Genomic DNA, 24090 nt, shown 5'->3' with positions numbered 1-24090 from the left:
TCGCAAGTAAGTTTAATAAATATCAAAAAAATGTTTTTTTGCATTTAATCTTATGAAAGTTATGTGCGAAAATCTTCACATTCCTTGCGTGGGCTATACACCTACGGTTGTGGTTGCACACCAGTGATTTGACAAGGCTGGTTTGTGGGTCAAGTGTACACACCAGATACTGGTATAGCTACAGATATAGTCTCCATTGATGAACAGAGCAATTTCACCACTGTGTTTGAACTTAAAATTAAAATTCTAATCCCGGTCATGCACAAGGTGTGCCAGTCCTTCCTAACTACACTCATAAGACAAATGCTATCCTGGAGAATTATACTCATTCGGTAAACAAATATATTGCTTTATAATTTCTAAGTGAGTTTCTTATTCTAAAGTGGAATAAATTTTGATGTGAAGTTATTTGATAGTTATGTTTATGGTCAGAGTTATGTTTATGGTCAGAGTTATGTTTATGGTCAGTTATGTTTATGGTGAGAGTTATGTTTATGGTAGAGTTATGTTTATGGTCAGTTATGTTTATGGTGAGAGTTATGGTTATGGTCAGAGTTATGTTTATGGTCAGAGTTATGTTTATGGTCAGTTATGTTTATGGTCAGAGTTATGTTTATGGTCAGAGTTATGTGTATGGTCAGTTATGTTTATGTAATCAATGTGATGAATGTGGACTATCATATTTCTACAAACTCCTTTTTCAAGTTTCCTGAGGTATACTACATGCTCTTTGGGCCTCGTGTTAATTATAATTAGTGCTCTGTCCTATTAAACATGAGATTGTGGAGTAAGGCTTGTGACAATAATCAGATCACAGGCATTCTGTCTTCATTTGTCAGATCACCGAGGCATGTCTTGTCACAGATCATTAAACACCTTCCCACAGATTTGTGAACTTTCGCAGCTCTTTCTCATGCATACAAAATACACAGTGAATATATTTATGGGCCCACTACCCACGCTGTGAGTCAGTGCCACAACAATCTTAAATATTTTGTTTTCATTCAAAACTCATTTTAGAAGAAAACTTAATATATTCTCTGTCATATTGTAGCAAGTTCTCTCTACCTAAAATGATTAAATCATTTCAGTGACTTAATTGTCACCTGACAGAACTACCAGACTCTTCTATTGTTAATTAAAATGCCCTGGAAAAGCTTACTTTAGCATTTATAACAGGTGTTGAGTTTTTATTTGTCAGCTAGTATAGACCAAAGATAAGTGTTTACCTGGTTTAAAGTTAGGAGAAACAAGCAGTAAAAAGAAAGGCCCTAAACAGTATGTTGGTATGTGTCCTCTGACCCATAGGCCCTAAACTGTATATTGGTCTGGGTTTTCTGACCCACAGGTCCTAAACAGTATATTGGTCTGGGTTCTCTGGCCCATAGGCCCTAAACAATATATTGGTCTGGGTTCTCTGGCCTATCGGCCCTACACAGTCTGTTGGTCTGGGTTCTCTGGCCCATAGGCCCTAAACAGTATGTTGGTCTGGGTTCTTTGGCCCATATGCCCCAAACAATATATTGTTCTGGGTTCTCTGGCCCATAGGCCCTCAACAATATATTGATCTGGGTTCTCTGGCCCACATGTCCTAAACAGGATATTGGTCTGGGTTCTCTGGCCCACAGGCCCTAAACAGTATGTCTGGCCCATAGACCCTAAACAGTATATTGGTATGTGTCCTCTGGCCCATCGGTCCTAAACAGCATATTGGTCTGGGTTCTCTGGCCCATAGGCCCTAAACAGTATATTGGTCTGGGTTCTCTGGCCCATAGGCCCTAAACAGTATATTGGTCTGGGTTCTCTGGCCCATAGGCCCTAAACAATATATTGGTCTGGGTTCTCTGGCCTATCGGCCCTACACAGTCTGTTGGTCTGGGTTCTTTGGCCCATAGGCCCTAAACAATATATTGGTCTGGGTTCTTTGGCCCATATGCCCCAAACAATATATTGGTTTGGGTTCTCTGGCCCACATGTCCTAAACAGGATATTGGTCTGGGTTCTCTGGCCCACAGGCCCTAAACAGTATGTCTGGCCCATAGACCCTAAAGAGTATATTGGTATGTTTCCTCTGGCCCATCGGTCCTAAACAGCATATTGGTCTGGGTTCTCTGGCCCACATGTCCTAAAAAGGATATTGGTCTGGGTTCTCTGGCCCACCGGCCCTAAACAGTATGTCTGGCCCATAGACCCTAAACAGCATATTGGTATGTGTCCTCTGGCCCATCGGGCCTAAACAGCATATTGGTCTGGGTTCTCTGGCCCATAGGCCCTAATCAGTATATTGGTATGTGTCCTCTGGCCCATGGGTCCTAAACAGCATATTGGACTGGGTTCTCTGGCCCATAGGCCCTAAACAGAATATTGGTCTGGGTTCTCTGGCCCACAGGACCTAAACAGTATGTCTGGCCCATAGACCCTAAAGAGTATATTGGTATGTTTCCTCAGGCCCATCGGTCCTAAACAGCATATTGGTCTGGGTTCTCTGTCCCATAGGCCCTAAACAGTATATTGGTAGGTGTCCTCTGGGCCACAGGTCCTAAACAGGATATTGGTCTGGGTTCTCTGGCCCACCGGCCCTAAACAGTATGTCTGGCCCATAGACCCTAAAGAGTATATTTGTATGTTTCCTCTTGCCCATCGGTCCTAAACAGCATATTGGTCTGGGTTTTCTGGCCCATAGGCCCTAAACAGTATATTGGTCTGTGTTAGCTGGCCCATAGGCCCTAAACAGTATATTGGTCTGGGTTCTCTGGCCCACAGGTCCTAAACAGGATATTGCTCTGGGTTATCTGGCCCTTAGGCCCTAAACAGTATGTTGGTATGGGTTATCTGGCCCTTAGGCCCTAAACAGTATGTTGGTCTGGGTTCTCTGGCCCACAGGTCCTAAACAGGATATCGGTCTGGGTTCTCTGACCCACAGGTCCTAAACAGTATGTCAGGCCCATAGGCCCTAAACAGTATATTGGTAGGTGTCCTCTGGCCCACAGGTCCTAAACAGGATATTGGTCTGGGTTATCTGGCCCATAGGCCCTAAACAGTATGTCTGGCCCATAGCCCCTCTGTCTGGCCTAGATGGCCCTAAACAGTCAGCTCATGCTGTGAAACAGTAAAATATTTTTAGGGGCAATAACTCCTGTTAACCCTGTACCAGAAAGGTAATTTGTGCATGTTTGCAAGTTTAGCCTGTGTGCAGCTATCTCCTGATCATGGAGATTGATCAATTGATCCAGACTTCAATTTCCATTTATTTACTCATCAAATACAATCATAACATCCCAATTAAAGTTGTTTCAACAGATCCTCAAGTAAAATGGCAAATGTTAAATCAGAGATATGCTCTGACAAGTATATATTGACATGTATAGGATCGCCACGTATGTATATATATATTGTGTTATTGACAAACATGCATATATATATATAAATTAAGTGACTGTAATGACTGAAGCTGCTATAAGTTGCTGTGGTTTTAAGTCACACAAACAGCTGATGCTGTAATGACCAGTGGTTCACCTTTGGATGATCTGTCACTTGATATTTTGTGGGTATGATTATTATAGATTAGACAGCTGTGAGGCAGGATATTACAGGGGACATTCTCAGGTATACAATTTTTATTAACTAATATAACAGCTAGTTATATATCTATGAGCTTTAGGTGGTAACTTGATATAATTTGAGCCAATATAGCAATGTACATCTCATATGATACCTGTGTACCTTATCTTGTGTAAGATTTTACACATAGATACCAGTGTAACTAATCTTGTGTAAGTTTTTACACATAGATACCTATGTACCTTATCTTGTGTAAGTTTTTACACATAGATACCTATGTACCTTATCTTGTGTAAGTTTTTACACATAGATAACTGTGTACCTTATTTTGGAACCATTTTGTCATTGGTGAATCATGTTTAAGTCAAAACATTTGAAATAACAGTAGATTCAGGTCTTCATTGGTAGTTTTTGATTATGATCAAGTCAATGTGTTCAAATTAAATACAAATCTGAGGGTGTATACGTGCCTTATGTAACGTTTGTGTAGAATTATCTTATACTGATTGAATAACACTTTGTGTGAATTTGAAAGTAACCTTGGCATATAAATCAATCTTCTACTCATTTGAGCATGATTTGTGATTTGTGGTCATTGCTCACATCTAGATCAATTATTTAAACACACTGTTCATTGGTCCCTATGCTAATGTTGGTTGTATCTTTTGTCATTTTAGAACTGCCTTGAAATGGAGCGTTACCTCAAAAGTGAGCCTAAACTGACCTCCTTCAAAAAGATCACCAAGGGATCAGGAACCCCCTGGGAGGGCTGCTTCCCGGCCAATGCTCTGTCTGGGTCTTCACCCCCGGAGAAATTTCTTAGCCCCAACAATATAAAGATAGAATACAAGGAGGAAGACGATGAATCTGAGATTCCAGAACCCCTATATCAACAAGAGGAGGATGACGAAAATGATGATGATGACGATGAAGATGATGATGATGATTATGATGAAGATGAAACTGAAGCCAAATTGGAAGAACTAGCAGCTCATTTAAATTTGAATGATCAGCCTTCGGACACAATTAGTTTGCACAGTTTTAGTTCATCATCCAGTGGTGTATCGTGGGATAGCAACAACAGTGACCCCCCTTTGTCTCCCATAATGCCAAAATCAAATGACCCTTTTGCCCTTAGACTTGTTGCTCAACCAGGTCGTACAACCACAGTGGCCGTAAGACTGAATTCAGCAGAGATGATAAACCGCCACCAGCGCATTGCTTATGTAGCTGGTCCCAATGGCCGTATGCGTCCATACACTGCACAACCCCAGCAGCGCCCACCACTTCCTGTCAACGGGCGAATACGAACTGAGGTCAGTCCTGACCTCCGGCGTAGAAATCACAAATGTCCCTACAGTGGCTGTAAAAAAGTCTACACAAAAAGTTCTCATCTAAAGGCACATTTACGGACACACACAGGTATGTGTAATCACTTCATTTCACTAAGTTAAACATCACATTGCTCAATTAACTTTTTCCTCAATAATAAGATTATATTTAGTTAAATACATGTACGTTCTGATACAAAGTTAAATACTTGTACGTTCTGATACAAAGTTGAATATATGTATGTTCTGATACAAAGTTAAATATATGTATGTTCTGATACAAAGTTAAATACATGTATGTTCCAATACAAAGTTAAATGCATGTACATTCTGATACAAAGTTAAATATATGTACGTTCTGATACAAAGTTAAATATATGTACGTTCTGATAAAAAGTTAAATATATGTATGTTCTGATACAAAGTTAGATATATGTACGTTCTGATACAAAGTTAAATATATGTATGTTCTGATACAAAGTTAAATATATGTACGTTCTGATACAAAGTTAAATACATGTATGTTCTGATACAAAGTTAAATACTTGTACGTTCTGATACAAAGTTAAATATACGTATGTTCTGATACAAAGTTAAATACATGTATGTTCTGATACAAAGTTAAATATATGTACGTTCTGATAAAAAGTTAAACATCTGTACGTTCTGATACACAGTTAAATATATGTACGTTCTGATAAAAAGTTAAACATCTGTACGTTCTGATACACAGTTAAATATATGTACGTTCTGATACAAAGTTAAATACATGTACGTTCTGATACAAAGTTAAATATATGTACGTTCTGATAAAAAGTTAAACATCTGTACGTTCTGATACACAGTTAAATATATGTACGTTCTGATACAAAGTTAAATACATGTACGGTCTGATACAAAGTTAAATATATGTACGTTCTGATACAAAGTTAAATACATGTACGTTCTGATACAAAGTTAAATACTTGTACGTTCTGATACAAAGTTAAATATATGTATGTTCTGATACAAAGTTAAATATACGTATGTTCTGATACAAAGTTAAATATATGTACGTTCTGATACACAGTTAAATATATGTATGTTCTGATACAAAGTTAGATATATGTACGTTCTGATACAAAGTTAAATATATGTACGTTCTGATACAGAGTTAAATATATGTATGTTCTGATACAAAGTTAGATATATGTACGTTCTGATACAGAGTTAAATATATGTATGTTCTGATACAAAGTTAGATATATGTACGTTCTGATACAAAGTTAAATGTATGTATGTTCTGATACAAAGTTAAATATACGTATGTTCTGATACAGAGTTAAATACATGTATGTTCTGATACAAAGTTAAATACATGTACGTTCTGATACAAAGTTAAATATATGTACGTTCTGAGACAAAGTTAAATATATGTACGTTCTGATACAAAGTTAAATACATGTACGGTCTGATACAAAGTTAAATATATGTACGTTCTGATAAAAAGTTAAACATCTGTACGTTCTGATACACAGTTAAATATATGTACGTTCTGATAAAAAGTTAAACATCTGTACGTTCTGATACACAGTTAAATATATGTACGTTCTGATAAAAAGTTAAATATATGTATGTTCTGATACAAAGTTAGATATATGTACGTTCTGATACAAAGTTAAATGTATGTATGTTCTGATACAAAGTTAAATATACGTATGTTCTGATACAAAGTTAAATATATGTACGTTCTGATAAAAAGTTAAACATCTGTACGTTCTGATACACAGTTAAATATATGTACGTTCTGATAAAAAGTTAAACATCTGTACGTTCTGATACACAGTTAAATATATGTACGTTCTGATACAAAGTTAAATACATGTACGGTCTGATACAAAGTTAAATATATGTACGTTCTGATACACAGTTAAATATATGTATGTTCTGATACAAAGTTAAATATATGTATGTTCTGATACAAAGTTAAATATATGTACCTTCTGATACAAAGTTAATACATGTATGTTCTGATACAAAGTTAAATACAATTACGTTCAGATACAAAGTTAAATACATGTATGCTCTAATACAAAAAGAATGTTTCTAAATACTGAATTATCCTGTTAATATTTGGCATTGTTGATGTTTTTATCTTACAGGTGAAAAACCATACAAGTGTACATGGGAAGGCTGTGATTGGAGGTTTGCACGCTCAGATGAGCTCACACGACATTATCGTAAACATACAGGTTCAAAACCATTCCGGTGCAAAGTGTGTGAGCGGTGTTTTTCAAGATCGGACCATTTAGCATTACATATGAAACGTCATCAGACTGCAGACTTATAGCACTTGTGACATCTAGGCATGTAACCAAGGACACTTGCTACATCTAGGCATGTAACCAAGGACAACTAGGCATGTAACCAAGGACACATCTTGTGCTTTAATTGTTCCACGTTTGGACATCCTTAAGCTTTTGGAGGTTGAGATTCTCTGATTCAGGATCATCTCGAAGTTTGAATTTACGTTGTCGAGTCATTTTAATGCTTGATTTGTACGTTACCATTGTGATACGAGATTCTGTTGTAACTGATCTGACAATGTACGACTGATCATTTGTAACCAACACCTGTTTTTCTATGTTTTCTATCAATGACGTAAAAGTCCCTACTTTAGCCTTCGTGAATATGGAGAACTATGCATTTGATTTAATTATTTTTCATCTTTTTCAGAATCATGTATTTCATATCTTCAACATTTGTTAAAATAATTTACAATTTGCCAAATAATGGTGTTTCTAATAATCAGCTAGATGCATGTGTCCTTACAATGAAAATGTATTCTACAAAAGATAAGCACAGTTAAATTTTTCATATAATGTGTTATCACTCAAATTCAGTGGATTGTACTGAAAAGTGAAGTTGAATTGAAGCACATGAAGGTGTAGGGTTTTAAATGTATCTACCTCTGAAACACCAGTCTACTTTTCATTCAGAAGAATGTTGTGTCATAAAAATGATAATACATTTACCAAAACTCTATAGCTTAGTCTACACACACATCCAGTGTTTCAGAAGGGTTATAGTAGCAAATAGAAAGTGGGTAACCGTGGGATATGTAAACTAGGCTAGGATTGCAATTCTATTGATTTTTCGCCAGTATTTCGTTTAACTTCAATAGAGGTGATGATATGGCCTGTTATAAAATGCAAGGATAAATCTACTTCAATCTTTTATTGAGGGAACCATCAATGATGAAGGTTGTTATTTTGTATGTTACAAGCCTATGTCTCTAATGTCCAACAGGATCCAGCCAGCGAAGGAGGTGACTGATGTACAGGGCTTAGTTTTTGTTGCATTATCCGACCAGTCTCATCAGATTACCTCTTTACTTGTCACATAGAACATTGCAATTGTATAAAACTGGAGTCGGTGATATGATACAACATTTGACTGGGTTAAGTCGCTTATGGGATTTATATCAGTTTAAGTAGTAGGTTTTGATAATTTTACCTGAGAATGTGAAGCCCTGGACAGTTAAACAATTATATGATCATGCAGTCCACATCTAACATTTATATGTAAACCTTCTGATATCATGTTTATCTGACGTTTGTAGGACCTTCTGTTAAAAAGTCGCTAACTCCATTAAATGGTCCTCCTGGTCTCTGTTAGACATTGTTAACTATTTTCATGTTTCTGTGTTGTATAGGTATCAGTTTTATTATTTCAGAAAGTTACTTTTTGTTTAATAAGTTAGTGTTGAGCCTTGAACTACTTGGCTCTACAACCTAATGACCTGTTTGGATGTGATTTCAGGCTCTGTTGTCTAACAATCTTTGTTCTATACGTACCTGTTACATGTACATTCTTTGCTATCTTTATACTAGATATTTTTGTTATAAGGATCATTACTTGAATCATGACAATTATCAGATATATATATATAGTGTATGTCCTACAGACATACTAACATCTAAGTTTGCCTTTGTTTGTATATGTTCAGTAACTGTGATATTGAAGGGGATCAATCCCTTATATACATATATTTAATTATACATTATAACATTATCTTGCCTTATATGACTATAAATTGTGATGGCAATCTTTTCGTGTTTGACTCTCTATTAACATGATGTAAAACAGTATCTAGAGGTATATTGGTAGCAACATTGGTTTTTGGAGACTTTTACTATAAAAGATTGCCTGAGTATCACAACCATTATTATTGGTTACTCTTTCCTTTTTGTTGGCTGGAATTCATTTTTTTAATTGAAATAGTAGACCATCCAACTTGAAAGCTCAAATTATGATTGACAACAAATGAATTCTGGCTAACACTTTACCTGTAAGTGCTGATATCACTGTAACGACTGCTGTTTCTCATGTGAAGGTGAGATCTGTCTAATGTTTTAGTTCTTTGACTTTTACACTGTGCTGAACTTTGACCTAAAGAAGTAAATGTATCTTGAAATACTTATCATCTGTAACTTCTAAATAAATTTATGACTTTTTTAAATGTCAACCATATCCTGTAACCTTGGCCTCTGTACCAATGACTATGGTTGTCAACCATGTACTGTAACCTTGGCCTCTCTATGCATGACTACGGTTGTCAACCATGTACTGTAACCTTGGCCTCTCTATGCATGACTACGGTTGTCAACCATGTACTGTAACCTTGGCCTCTCTATGCATGACTACGGTTGTCAACCATGTCCTGCAACCTTGGCCTCTGTACCAATTACTATGGTTGTCAACCATGTCCTGTAACCTTGGCCTCTCTATGTATGACTATGGTTGTCAACCATGTCCTGTAACCTTGGCCTCTGTACGTATGACTATGGTTGTCAACCATATCCTGTAACGATGGGCATTCTATGACTGGTTTCTTGTTGACAATATTTCATTTTGCTCTGATAAATCTGTAGTCATAGTGAACTGATATAAAGGTACTAATAATATAAACATGTAATCTTTCAACCATAACCATTTAATGAAGGAATGATGACTTGGGTATTATATAGAATACTAAATTACTATAGAATTTATATATATAATAATCGCTTTGTTGTGATTATTTATCAATATAACCAGTAGGAACAACATAATTGATATATAACTGATGTCATATCTAGACATGTAACTATGGTGTCATGTTTAACTGATGTCATATCTAGACATGTAACTATGGTGTCATGTTTAACTGATGTCATATCTAGACATGTAACTATGGTGTCATGTTTAACTGATGTCATATCTAGACATGTAACTATGGTGTCATGTTTAACTGATGTCATATCTAGACATGTAACTATGGTGTCATGTTTAACTGATGTCATATCTAGACATGTAACTATGGTGTCATGTTTAACTGATGTCATATCTAGACATGTAACTATGGTGTCATGTTTAACTGATGTCATATCTAGACATGTAACTATGGTGTCATGTTTAACTGATGTCATATCTAGACATGTAACTATGGTGTCATGTTTAACTGATGTCATATCTAGACATGTAACTATGGTGTCATGTTTAACTGATGTCATATCTAGACATGTAACTATGGTGTCATGTTTAACTGATGTCATATCTAGACATGTAACTATGGTGTCATGTTTAACTGATGTCATATCTAGACATGTAACTATGGTGTCATGTTTAACTGATGTCATATCTAGACATGTAACTATGGTGTCATGTTTAACTGATGCCATATCTAGACATGTAACTATGGTGTCATGTTTAACTGATGTCATATCTTGATGTCATGTTGAACTGATGTCATAGCTTGGTGTCATGTTTGACTGATGTCATATCTGGACATGTAACTATGGTGACATGTTGTAAATTATTTACTTTATGTTATTTAGAAAACTATGCCTCTTAGGGTTTTATATAAAAATACAAAAAATCATGATTGAGAGGTAAGTTTTTCATTATAGTTAACAATTATCTCTGGAAGTTATATTTACAAAAGAAAGATTTGATCTGTGAATGAGTATCCACACTAGTTAACCTGAAAATTATTATTAGTTATATAAAGATACATGTGATCTACAGACGCACAGTGGGCATCTTTCCTTCGTCTGTTTTCACTATTAAGTGTATTGGGATTTATCACCAGTTTGATTTGATGCACAGATATATGTATTTGAATATATTTGGGTATATGTTCTCTCAATTCATGATATTGTCAAAACTATGCCAAATTGTGTGTTGCTTATTCTGCACTGTCCGTATACCTATAAACAAAGTATTATCAAAATATCTCTGTAACATTTATATTACATCTAACATTATATTTTATTGCTAGACACATTTATCCAAACATCACACCTACTAAACAACCAAAACAAGGCAGTTTTAGTGGAGTTAGAATCAAAAATAGCCAAAGTGTGCAAGATTTTGCCCCCTCGTAATTTGAGTCAAAACTCAATGTAAAGGGAGCTAACTCCTTAGAGAAACTGCCTGACTGTCTGCCTGCCTGGTGTGTCACTGGTAACTAGTCTCAAAGTAGGTTTACATGGGCATTAATCAGTGTAATAACAAAGCTTCAACTGATATCAATGGTGTACAGGTTACATCCAAGGATTTATTCAGAATTATGTCTCCGATATTTGGTAATTATTCAAATGAAAACTGAGTTTCACTTGTTGTTTGAGGACTGGTGTAGCCAGTACTACAGCGGGTGTACTCCTCACTTCATATTTATATAGGAGTTTTAGGTATCGGGTATGGTTTATGATCACAGCTATCTGTAGCCAGTACTTTATATAGTAAGCTATGGTTTATGATCACAGCTATCTGTAGCCAGTACTTTGTATAGTAAACTATGGTTTATGATCACAGCTATCTGTAGCCAGTCCTTTATATAGTAAGCTATGGTTTATGATCACAGCTATCTGTAGCCAGTACTTTGTATAGTAAACTATGGTTTATGATCACAGCTATCTGTAGCCAGTACTTTATATAGTAAGCTATGGTTTATGATCACAGCTATCTGTAGCCAGTACTTTATATAGTGTTCACATGCTCTCATCTTTGAAAATCTTAGTTTAGCTGTTTTATACAGATTTGTTTTCCACATGAAATTTAAGTAAACACTTTTGCAGATATTTTTCTTGTTCGGTAACTTACTAGATATGTTTTTTTCTAAGACAAATTTATTCAGAATATGCCTGTTTCATTTTGGTACATAAAATTGGAACAATATTTAGCCAACTAGGACAATAATCGTAGCATTCTACCATACAACATTTGTACTATGGCCGTCCTTCATGTCTTGACTTGCAATTGAAATGAAAGACCACAGCAAAGGTACACTAAACCTTGTGTCATTGGGGGAGGCAAGGCCACAGCAAAGCTACACTAGGCCACAGCAAAGCTACACTAAACCTTGTGTCATTGGGGGAGGCAAGGCCACAGCAAAGCTACACTAAACCTTGTGTCATTGGGGGAGGTATGACTTTTTGTCTATCTGTATAAGGGCACAAGGTTTTTGTGAACTTAGGCTTTTTCTGTCAGGGTGTCCAGGGCTATGCTGAATAACCTGGTACCTCTCTATCTGTCAGTGTCCAGGGCTACACTGAATTGTGTCTCTGTCATTATTTCAGCCTTTTCTGTTATTTGTTTACAAGCTTTTATTGACATTCCATCCACCCTTACATACATGAACAGAGATCTAAGATATCATGATGACCTTAGATATACAATCTGAAATTAGAGATGTCATCTGTCCTTCTACAGTAAAGAGGCTAAAATTATTTCTTGCATGACACTTCTTCAAAAATAATTAGAAAAGTGTAAATCAAAGAAAAGCTAGAAACCACTGTAAGATGATCCTCTGGGCTCCCTGTCAAGGTTAAACTGATGGACAAGATGATGCCAGTAAGGGTTGTAGTGTAAGGGAAATAGGTGCCTTTCTGGTAGGATGCAATGACTGTGTTTTTTTTATTCTTTTACAGTTTTCTTTGTAGAGATGAGAGTATGAGGAACACATGGTTTGGGATGTGTGCAATTATATATGAAAAATTGACACGATTGTCAGAAGTCTGCAGTATCTGACATCTAATATACATGTTGAGGGGCCTGCCAGCCTTTCTGATGTAAGTCTGATACTGTCTGGTCATTAGTTATCATATTTATGTAAGATATTACAAAGAAACAGGTGTAAGTAACAAGTAGGTGAAATGAAATTGATAACTTGACCAAGACATGTCATTGTGAACATCAGCCTGCAGTCTGTACAGGTGGCTCACTGCAGCCTTCACATCATCATAATGGGTGACAAATGTAAGGAAGGACAATGGTATTCAAACTATGTGTGTAATCAGTTTCTATATTGTTTACTGATTTTTGAGAATGTGTATACACAAGTCTATTGACTGTTGTAGTGCATGTTTATATTGACTTTTGTTTGTATATATATAGAATACCGTCTGTGTATATAATATTCACAAAAAAGATTATTGAAAAATATATATTTACAACTAATAATGTGGCTGTGTTGTTTGTACTTGTTCATATGAATGACCTTCACCCATATTCAAGGTCAAGAGGTCAAATATATTAAAATCTTGAACAACTTCTGATGAATAACCAAAAGGCTTAGGATGCTCATATTTGGCAGGTAATATGCCAGGATAAAGGGCAGGCAAGTTTGTTCAAATGAATGACCTTGATTTATATTCAAGGTCACAGGGTTGAAATATGACAAGAACTTTTAACAACTTTTTCTGATTAACCAAAATGGATTTGTTGATGAAATTTAGCCAGAAGTATGCCTGGCTGGAGGGCTTCCAAGTTTGTTCAAATCAATGACCTTTGCCCATATTCAAGGTGACATGGGTCAGTTGTCTTAAAAAACCCGTATGAACAACTTTTAAAGAATACTCAAAACTCCCATGGTGGTAATATTTGGCCAGAAGCATGCTCGGATAAAGGGCTTCCAATGTTCGAATGAATGACCGTCATCCATATTCAAGGTCACAGGGGTCAATTGTCTTAAAATAGTTAAAAACCAACTTCTTAATAACCAAAAGGACCAAGGTGAAAATATTTGATCGGTACATGCTGGGATGAAGGGCTACCAAGTTTGATCAAATGAATGTTCATATATTCATATCAGGGATACATGGGCAAAAAACCACGAGATTACTTCAGTGTCAACAAACCATATTTCAAACTAAGAATTAATAAAACTAGGGCAAAGTATCAACACAGCAAAGATGTACAACAGGCAACATGTACAAGTTGGCTAAGGTACAGTACAGATAAAGGAAACCGACTAAAGCAGAAGAGACGGTCGTGTCTACGATCAATGTTGTAAATTAATTTCTTGATAATCAAAGATAGCAAATCATTGATATATCTGAAGATGAAACTGAAGGACTTGACTAAAGTACAAACAGTACACCCAAAGCGGACAACTTGTGCGAATTGGCTGAGGCACAAACGGTACACGGAAGGCGGACAACATGTGTGAATTGGCTGAGGCACAAACGGTACACGGAAGGGGGACAACGTGTGCGAATTGGCTGAGGCACAAACGGTACACGGAAGGCGGACAACGTGTGCGAATTGAATAGGCACAAACGGTACACTCAAGGCGGACAACGTGTGCTAATTGGCTGAGGCACAAACGGTACACTCAATGCAGACAACGTGTGCTAATTGGCTGAGGTACAAACGGTTCACTCAAGGCGGACGAAGTGAGCGAATTGGCTGAGGCACAAACAGTCCACTCAAGGCGGGCAACATGTACAAGTTGTTTTGGGTACATACGATACATACACTCAAGGTGGGCAACATGTAGAGGTTGGCTAGGGTACAAACGATACATACACTCAAGTTGGGCAACATGTACAAGTTGTTTTGGGTACAAACGATACATACACTCAAGGTGGGCAACATGTACAGGTTGGCTAGGTTTCAAACGGTACACTCAAGGCGCACATGTACGAGTTGGCTAAGGTATAAACGATACATACACTCAAGTTGGGCAACATGTACAGGTTGGCTAGTGTACAAACGATACATACACTCAAGGTGGGCAACATGTACAGGTTGGCTAGTGTACAAACGATACATACACTCAAGGTGGGCAACATGTACAAGTTGGCTAGGGTACAAACGATACATACACTCAAGTTGGGCAACATGTACAGGTTGGCTAGGGTACAAACGATACATACACTCAAGTTGGGCAAGATGTACAGGTTGGCTAGGGTACAAACGATACATGCACTCAAGTTGGGCAACATGTACAGGTTGGCTAGGGTTCAAACGGTACACTCAAGGCGCACAACAAGTGCGAGTTGGCTAAGGTACAAACGATACAGTCAAGGAAAACAAATTGTACGAGCTAGCTAAGGTACAAAAAGGACACTCGAGGCGGCTTAAAACGTGTGCGAATTGGCTAGGCACAAACGGTACACTCAAGGCGGACAACGTGTGCTAATTGGCTGAGGCACAAACGGTACACTCAAGGCAGACAACGTGTGCGAATTGGCTGAGGCACAAACGGTACACTCAAGGCGGACAACGTGTGCGAATTGGCTGAGGAACAAACGGTACACTCAATGTGGGCAACATGTACAAGTTGGCTAAGGCACAAACCCTAAATTGTAGGTGGGCAACATGTACAAGTTGGCTAAGGCACACACGCTAAATTCAAGGTGGGCAACATGAACGAGTTGGCTAGGGTTCAAACGGTACATACACTCAAGGCGCACAACATGTACGAGTTGGCTAAGGTATAAACAATTGTAACAATTGTAACGTTGCAATTGTCACAAAATCATCACATCTTGGGTAGAGTGACCTTACACTTGTCACAAAGTCATGACATCTCTGGTAGAGTGACGTTACACGTGACACAAAATCAAAACATCTCGGATAAAGTTACGTTACACGTGTCACAAAATCATTACGTGTCAGGTAGAGTGATGTACTTGTCACAAAGTCATGACATCTCAGATAGAGTGACGTTACAGGTGTCACAAAGTCATCACAACTCTGGTAGAGTGACGTAACACGTGTCACAAAATCATCACAGACGTTACACGTGTCACAAAATCATCACGTCTCGGCTAAAGTGACGTTACACGTGTCAAAAGATCATCACTTCTCGTGTTACAAAATCATCACAACTATGGTAGAATGACGTTACACGTGTCCCAAAATCAACAACTCTCGGATATTATGACATCACACGGGTCACAAAATCATCACATCTCGGGTAGAGTAATGTTACAAGTGTCACAAAATCATCACATCTCGCAGACCTCTGGTAGAGTGACGTTACAAAATCATTACGTGTCAGGTAGAGTGATGTACTTGTCACAAAGTCATGACACCTCAGATAGAGTGACGTTACAGGTGTCACAAAGTCATCACAACTCAGGTAGAATGACATTACACGTGTCACAAAATCATCAGTCCTCGGGTAGAGTAATGTTACAATTGACACAAAATCATCATATCTCGGGTAGAGTAATGTTACAAGTGTCACAAAATCATCACATCTCAGTTAAAACGACATTACACGTGACACAAAATCAAAACATCTCGGATAAAGTTACGTAAAACGTGTCACAAAATCATCAAGTCGCGGGTAAAGTGACGTTACACGTGCCACAAAGTCATCACAACTCTGGTAGAGTGACGTTACAATTGTGACAAAATCATCATATCTCGGGTTGAGTGAGTAATGTTACACGTGTCACAAAATCATCACGTCTCGGCTAAAGTGACGTTACACGTGTCAAAAGATCATCACTTCTCGTGTTACAAAATCATCACAACTATGGTAGAGTGACGTAACACGTGTCACAAAATCAACAAATCTCGGATATAATGTTACACGTGTCACAAAGTCATCACAACTTAGGTAGAGTGACATTACACGTGTCACAAAATCATTACGTGTCAGGTAGAGTGATGTCCTTGTCACAAAGTCATGACATCTTCAGGTAGAGTGACGTTACACTTGTCACAAAATCCTCAGACCTCGGGTAGAACATTACACGTGACACAAAATCAAAACATCTCGGATAAAGTTACGTACCTCGTGGCTCAAACTCATCACGTCTCTGGTAAAGTGACGTTACAGGTGTCACAAAGTAATCACAACTCTGGTAGAGTGACGTAACACGTGTCACAAAATCAACAAATCTCGGATACAGGTTGAGTGACGTTATACGTGGCACAAAATCATCACATCTCAGGTAGAGTGACATTACGCGTGACATAAAATAAAAATCATCACATCTCAGGTAAAACAACATTACACGTGACACAAAATCACCACATCTCGGATAAAGTTACGTAACACGTGTCACAAAATCCTCAGGTCGCGGGTAAAGTGACGTTATACGTGTCACAAAATCATCACATGTCAGGTAAAACGACATTACACGTGACCCAAAATCATCATATCTCGGGAAGAGTAATGTTACACGTGTCACCTGGTAGAGTTACGTTACACGTGACACAAAATCAAAACATCTCGGATAAAGTTACGTACCTCGTGGCTCAAACTCATCACGTCTCTGGTAAAGTGACGTTACAGGTGTCCCAAAACATCACATCTCAGGCAGAGTGACGTTTCACGTGCCACAAAATCATCAAATATCGGATATTATAACGTTACAAGTGTCACAAAATCATCACATCTCGTGAACAGTGACGTTTCACCTGTCACAAAATCATCACAGACGTTAAACGTGACACAAAATCATCATGTCTCAGGTAAAGTGACGTTATACGTGTCACAAAATCATCACATGTCAGGTAAAACGACATTACACGTGACACAAAATCAAAACATCTCGGATAAAGTTACGTTACACATGTCACAAAATCATAACGTGTCAGGTAGAGTGATGTAACACTTGTCACAAAGTCATGACATCTCTGGTAGAGTGACGTTACGCGTGTCACAAAATCATTACGTGTCAGGTAGAGTGATGTCCTTGTCACAAAGTCATGACATCTCTGGTAGAGTGACGTTACGCGTGTCACAAAATCATCACATCTCGGGTAGAGTAATGTTACACGTGTAACAAAATCATCACGTCTCGGGTAAAGTGACGTTAAACGTGTCACAAAGTCACCACATCTCAGGTTGAGTGACGTTATACGTGTCACAAAATCATCACATCACGTCTCTGGTAAAGTGACATTACAGGTGTCACAAAACATCACATCTCAGGCAGAGTGACGTTTCACGTGCCACAAAATCATCAAATATCGGATATTATAACGTTACAAGTGTCACAAAATCATCACATCTCGGGTAGAGTAATGTTACAAGTGTCACAAAATCATCACATCTCGGGTAGAGTAATGTTACACGTGTAACAAAATCATCACGTCTCGGGTAAAGTGACGTTAAACGTGTCACAAAGTCACCACATCTCAGGTTGAGTGACGTTATACGTGGCACAAAATCATCACATCTCAGGTTGAGTGACGTTATACGTGCCACAAAATCATCACATCTCGGGAAGAATTGTCACAAAATCATCATATCTCGTGTAGAATGACATTACACGTGTCACAAAATCATCACTACGTGTCAGGTAGAGTGATGTACTTGTCACCAAGTCATGACATCTCAGATAGAGTGACGTACAGGTGTCACAAAGTCATCACAACTCTGGTAGAAAATCATCACATCTCAGGTAAAACGACATTACACGCGACATAAAATCAACACATCTCGGATAAAGTTCCGTAAAACGTGTCACAAAATCATCCGGTCGCGGGTAAAGTGACGTTACACGTGCCACAAAATTATCAGATCTCGGGAAGAGTGACGTTACACTTGCTACAAAATCATCATATTTCAGGTAAAGTGACGTTACACGTGTCACAAAAGCAACAAATCTCGGATATTATGACGTCACACGTGTCACAAAATCCTCACATCTCGGGTAGAGTAATGTTACAAGTGTCACAAAATCATCACATCTCGGGCAGAGTAACGTTACAATTGTCACAAAAGAGTGATGTACTTGTCACAAAGTCATCACATCTCAGGTTGAGTGACTTTATACGTGTCACAAAATCATCACATGTCAGGTAAAACGACATTACACGTGACCCAAAATCATCATATCTCGGGAAGAGTTACGTTACAATTGTCACAAAATCATCAAGTGACGTAACATGTGTCACAAAATCATCACAACTATGGTAGAGTGACGTTACACGTGTCCCAAAATCAACAAATCTCGGATATTATGACATCACACGTGTCACAAAATCATCACATCTCGGGAAGAGTAACGTTACAATTGTCACAAAATCATCATATCTCGGATAGAGTAATGTTACACGTGTCACAAAGTCATCACAACTCTGGTAGAGTGACGTTACAATACGTTACATGTGTCACAAAATCATCACAACTATGGTAGAGTGTCGTTACACGTGTCCCAAAATCAACAAATCTCGGATATAATGTTACACGTGTCAAAAAGTCATCACATCTCAGGTTGAGTGACGTTATACGTGTCACAAACTCATCACATCTCAGGTAAAACAACATTACACGTGACACATCTCGGATAAAGTTACGTAACATGTGTCACAAAATCATCACAACAATGGTAGAGTGACTTTACACGTGTCACAAAATCAACAAATCTCGGATATTATGACGTCACACGTGTCACAAAATCATCACATCTCGGGTAGAGTAATGTTACAACTGACACAAAATCATCATATCTCGGGAAGAGGAACGTTACAATTGTCACAAAATCATCATATCTCGGGAAGAGTAACGTTACAATTGTCACAAAATCATCATTTCTCGGGTAGAGTAATGTTACACGTGTCACAAAGACATCACAACTCAGGTAGAGTGACATTACACGTGTCACAAAATCATCACATCTCGGGAAGAGTAACGTTACAATTGTCACAAAATCATCATATCTCGGGTAGAGTAATGTTACACGTGTCACAAAGACATCACACCTCAGGTAGAGTGACGTTACACTTGTCACAAAATCCTCAGACCTCGGGTAGAGTGACGTTACAACTGACACAAAATCCTCATATCTCGGGTAGAGTAACGTTACAATTGTCACAAAATCATCACATCTGGGGTAGAGTGACTTACACTTGTCACAAAGTCATGACATCTCTGGTAGAGTGACATTACACGTGTCACAAAATCATCACAGACGTTAAACGTGACACAAAGTCATCATGTCTCGGGTAAAGTGACGTTATACGTGTCACAAAATCATCACATCTCAGGTAGAGTGACATTACGCGTGACATAAAATCAACACATCTCGAAAAATGTTACGTTAAATGTGTCACAAAATCATCACGTATCGGGTAAAGTGACGTTACACGTGTCACAAAATTATTAGATCCCGGGAAGAGTGACGTTACACTTGCTACAAAATCATCATATCTCAGGTAAAGTGACGTTACACGTGTCAAAAGATCATCACTTCTCGGGTAGAATAACATTACACGTATCACAAAATCATCACATCTCAAGCAGAGTGACGTTACAACTGTCACAAAATCATCATATCTCGGGTAGAGTAACGTTACAATTGTCACAAAATCATCATATCTCGGGTAGAGTAACGTTACACGTGTCACAAAATCATCACATCTCGGGTAGAGTGACCTAACACTTGTCACAAAGTCATGAAATCTCAGGTAGAGTGACGTTACACGTGTCACAAAATCATCATATCTCGGGTAGAATAACATAACAGGTGTCACAAAATCATCTCATCTCGGGCAAAATGACATTACACGGGACTCAAAATCATCATATCTCGGATAAAGTTACGTAACATGTGTCACAAAATCATCATATCTCGGGTAGAATAACATAACAGGTGTCACAAAATCATCATATCTCGGGTAGAATGACATTACACGTGTCAAAAAAAGCATCATATCTCGGGTAGAGTAACGTTACACGTGGCACAAAATCATTTCATCTCGGATAGAATGACATTACAAGTGACACAAAATCAACACATCTCGGATAAAGTTACGTTACATGTGTCAAAAAATCATTACGTCTCAGGTAGAGTGATGTTACACTTGTCACAAAGTCATGACATCACAGGTAGAGTGACGTTACACGTGAAACAAAGTCAACACAACTCTTGTAGAGTGACATTACACGTGTCACAAAATTATCACAGACGTTAAACGTGACACAAAATCATCCTGTCTCGGATAAAGTGACGTTACACGTGTTTCAAAGTCATAACGTGTCAGGTAGAGTGATGTAACACTTGTCACAAAGTCATGACATCTCAGATAGAGTGACGTTACACGTGTCACAAAGTCATCACAACTCTGGTAGAGTGACGTTACAATTGTGACAAAATCATCATATCTCGGGTTGAGTGACGTTACAATTGTGACAAAATCATCATATCGCGGATAGAGTAATGTTACGAGTGTCACAAAGTCATCACAACTCAGGTAGAATGACATTACACGTGTCACAAAAACATCACATCTCGGGAACAGTGATGTTACACCTGTCACAAAATCCTCAGACCTCGGGTAGAGTGACGTTACAACGTTACATGTGTCACAAAATCATCACAACTATGGTAGAGTGACGTTACACGTGTCACAAAATTATCACAGACGTTAAACGTGACACAAAATCATCACGTCTCGGATAAAGTGACATTACACGTGTCACAAAATCATCATATCTCGGGTAGAGTAACATTACACGTGTCACAAAATTATTACGTCTCAGGTAAAGTGATGTTATTCTTGTCACAAAATCATTACATCTCAGGTAAAACAACATTACACGTGACACAAAATCACCACATCTCGGATAAAGTTACGTAACACGTGTCACAAAATCATCAGGTCGCGGGTAAAGTGACGTTACATGTGTCACAAAATCATCACAACTATGGTAGAGTGACGTTACACGTGTCACAAAATCAACAAATCTCGGATATTATGACGTCACACGTGTCACAAAATCATCACATCTCGGGTTAAGTGACGTTACAATTGTCACAAAATCATCACATCTCGGGAACAGTGACGTTACACGTGTCACAAAGTCATCACAACTCGGGTAGAGTAATGTTACAACTGACACAAAATCATCATATCTCGGGAAGAGTAACGTTACAATTGTCACAAAATCCTCACATCTCGGGTAGAGTAATGTTACACGTGTCACAAAGTCATCACAACTCAGGTAGAGTGACATTACACGTGTCACAAAATCATCACATCTCGTGAACAGTGACGTTTCACCTGTCACAAAATCATCGCAGACGTTAAACGTGACACAAAATCATCATGTCTCGGGTAAAGTGACGTTATACGTGTCACAAAATCATCACATCTCAGGTAGAGTGACATTACACGTGACATAAAATCAACACATCTCGAAAAATGTTACGTTAAATGTGTCACAAAATCATCACGTATCGGGTAAAGTGACGTTACACGTGCCACAAAATTATCAGATCTCGGGAAGAGTGACGTTACACTTGCTACAAAATCATCATATCTCAGGTAAAGTGACGTTACACGTGTCAAAAGATCATCACTTCTCGGGTAGAATAACATTACACGTATCACAAAATCATATCATCTCGGGTAGAATGACATTACACGTGTCACAAAATCATTACGTCTCAGGTAAAGTGATGTTATTCTTGTCACAAAATCATTACATCTCAGGTAGAGTGACGTTACAATTGTCACAAAATCCTCAGACCTCGGGTAGAGTGACGTTACAACTGACACAAAATCCTCATATCTCGGGTAGAGTAACGTTACAATTGTCACAAAATCATCACATCTGGGGTAGAGTGACTTACACTTGTCACAAAGTCATGACATCTCTGGTAGAGTGACGTTACACGTGTCACAAAATCATCGCAGACGTTAAACGTGACACAAAATCATCATGTCTCGGGTAAAGTGACGTTATACGTGTCACAAAATCATCACATCTCAGGTAGAGTGACATTACACGTGACATAAAATCAACACATCTCGAAAAATGTTACGTTAAATGTGTCACAAAATCATCACATATCGGGTAAAGTGACGTTACACGTGTCACAAAATTATTAGATCTCGGGAAGAGTGACGTTACACTTGCTACAAAATCATCATATCTCAGGTAAAGTGACGTTACACGTGTCAAAAGTTCATCACTTCTCGGGTAGAATAACATTACACGTGTCACAAAATTATTACGTCTCAGGTAAAGTGATGTTATTCTTGTCACAAAATCATTACATCTCAGGTAGAGTGACGTTACACGTGTCACAAAATCATCACATCTCAAGTAGAGTGACGTTACAACTGTCACAAAATCATCATATCTCGGGTAGAGTAACGTTACAATTGTCACAAAATCATCATATCTCGGGAAGAGTAACGTTACACGTGTCACAAAATCATCACATCTCGGGTAGAGTGACCTAACACTTGTCACAAAGTCATAAAATCTCAGGTAGAGTGACGTTACACGTGTCACAAAATCATCATATCTCGGGTAGAATAACATAACACGTGTTACAAAATCATCTCATCTCGGGTAGAGTAACGTAACACGGGACTCAAAATCATCATGTCTCGGATAAAGTTACGTTACATGTGTCACAAAATCATCTCATCTCGGGTAGAATGACATTACAAGTGACACAAAATCAACACATCTCGGATAAAGTTACGTTACATGTGTCAAAAAATCATTACGTCTCAGGTAGAGTGATGTTACACTTGTCACAAAGTCATGACATCTCAGGTAGAGTGACGTTACACGTGTAACAAAGTCAACACAACTCTGGTAGAGTGACGTTACACGTGTCACAAAATTATCACAGACGTTAAACGTGACACAAAATCATCACGTCTCGGATAAAGTGACGTTACACGTGTCACAAAGTCATTTCGTGTCAGGTAGAGTGATGTAACACTTGTCACAAAGTCATGACATCTCAGATAGAGTGACGTTACACGTGTCGCAAAGTCATCACAACTCTGGTAGAGTGACGTTACACGTGTCACAAAGTCATCACAACTCAGATAGAGTGATGTAACACTTGTCACAAAGTCATCACAACTCTGGTAGAGTGACGTTACATGTGTCACAAAATCATCACAGACGTTAAATGAACACAAAATCATCACATATTGGGTAAAGTGACGTTACACG

At 38.0% G+C, this 24090-nt stretch overlaps 1 protein-coding gene across 1 annotated transcript in view; it reads left to right on the top strand.

Moving 5' to 3' along the window:
- The window catches only part of LOC110456019 (Krueppel-like factor 6), a 43160-nt gene extending 33671 nt beyond the window's left edge, over nucleotides 1-9489 (top strand). Inside the window, exons 2-3 of the mRNA XM_021506535.1 lie at nucleotides 4239-4983; nucleotides 7034-9489. Coding sequence (XP_021362210.1) covers nucleotides 4239-4983; nucleotides 7034-7221 — 933 coding nt within the window. The 3' untranslated portion in view covers nucleotides 7222-9489. The remainder of the gene's footprint in view (nucleotides 1-4238; nucleotides 4984-7033) is intronic.
- The last annotated feature ends 14601 nt before the right edge of the window (nucleotides 9490-24090 follow it).

Source organism: Mizuhopecten yessoensis, unplaced genomic scaffold, assembly GCF_002113885.1.
Source record: "Mizuhopecten yessoensis strain PY_sf001 unplaced genomic scaffold, ASM211388v2 scaffold1001, whole genome shotgun sequence".
NCBI lineage: Eukaryota > Metazoa > Mollusca > Bivalvia > Pectinida > Pectinidae > Mizuhopecten > Mizuhopecten yessoensis.
Note: the sequence above shows the minus strand (reverse complement) of the source record. Positions and strands in the feature narration are given on the sequence as shown.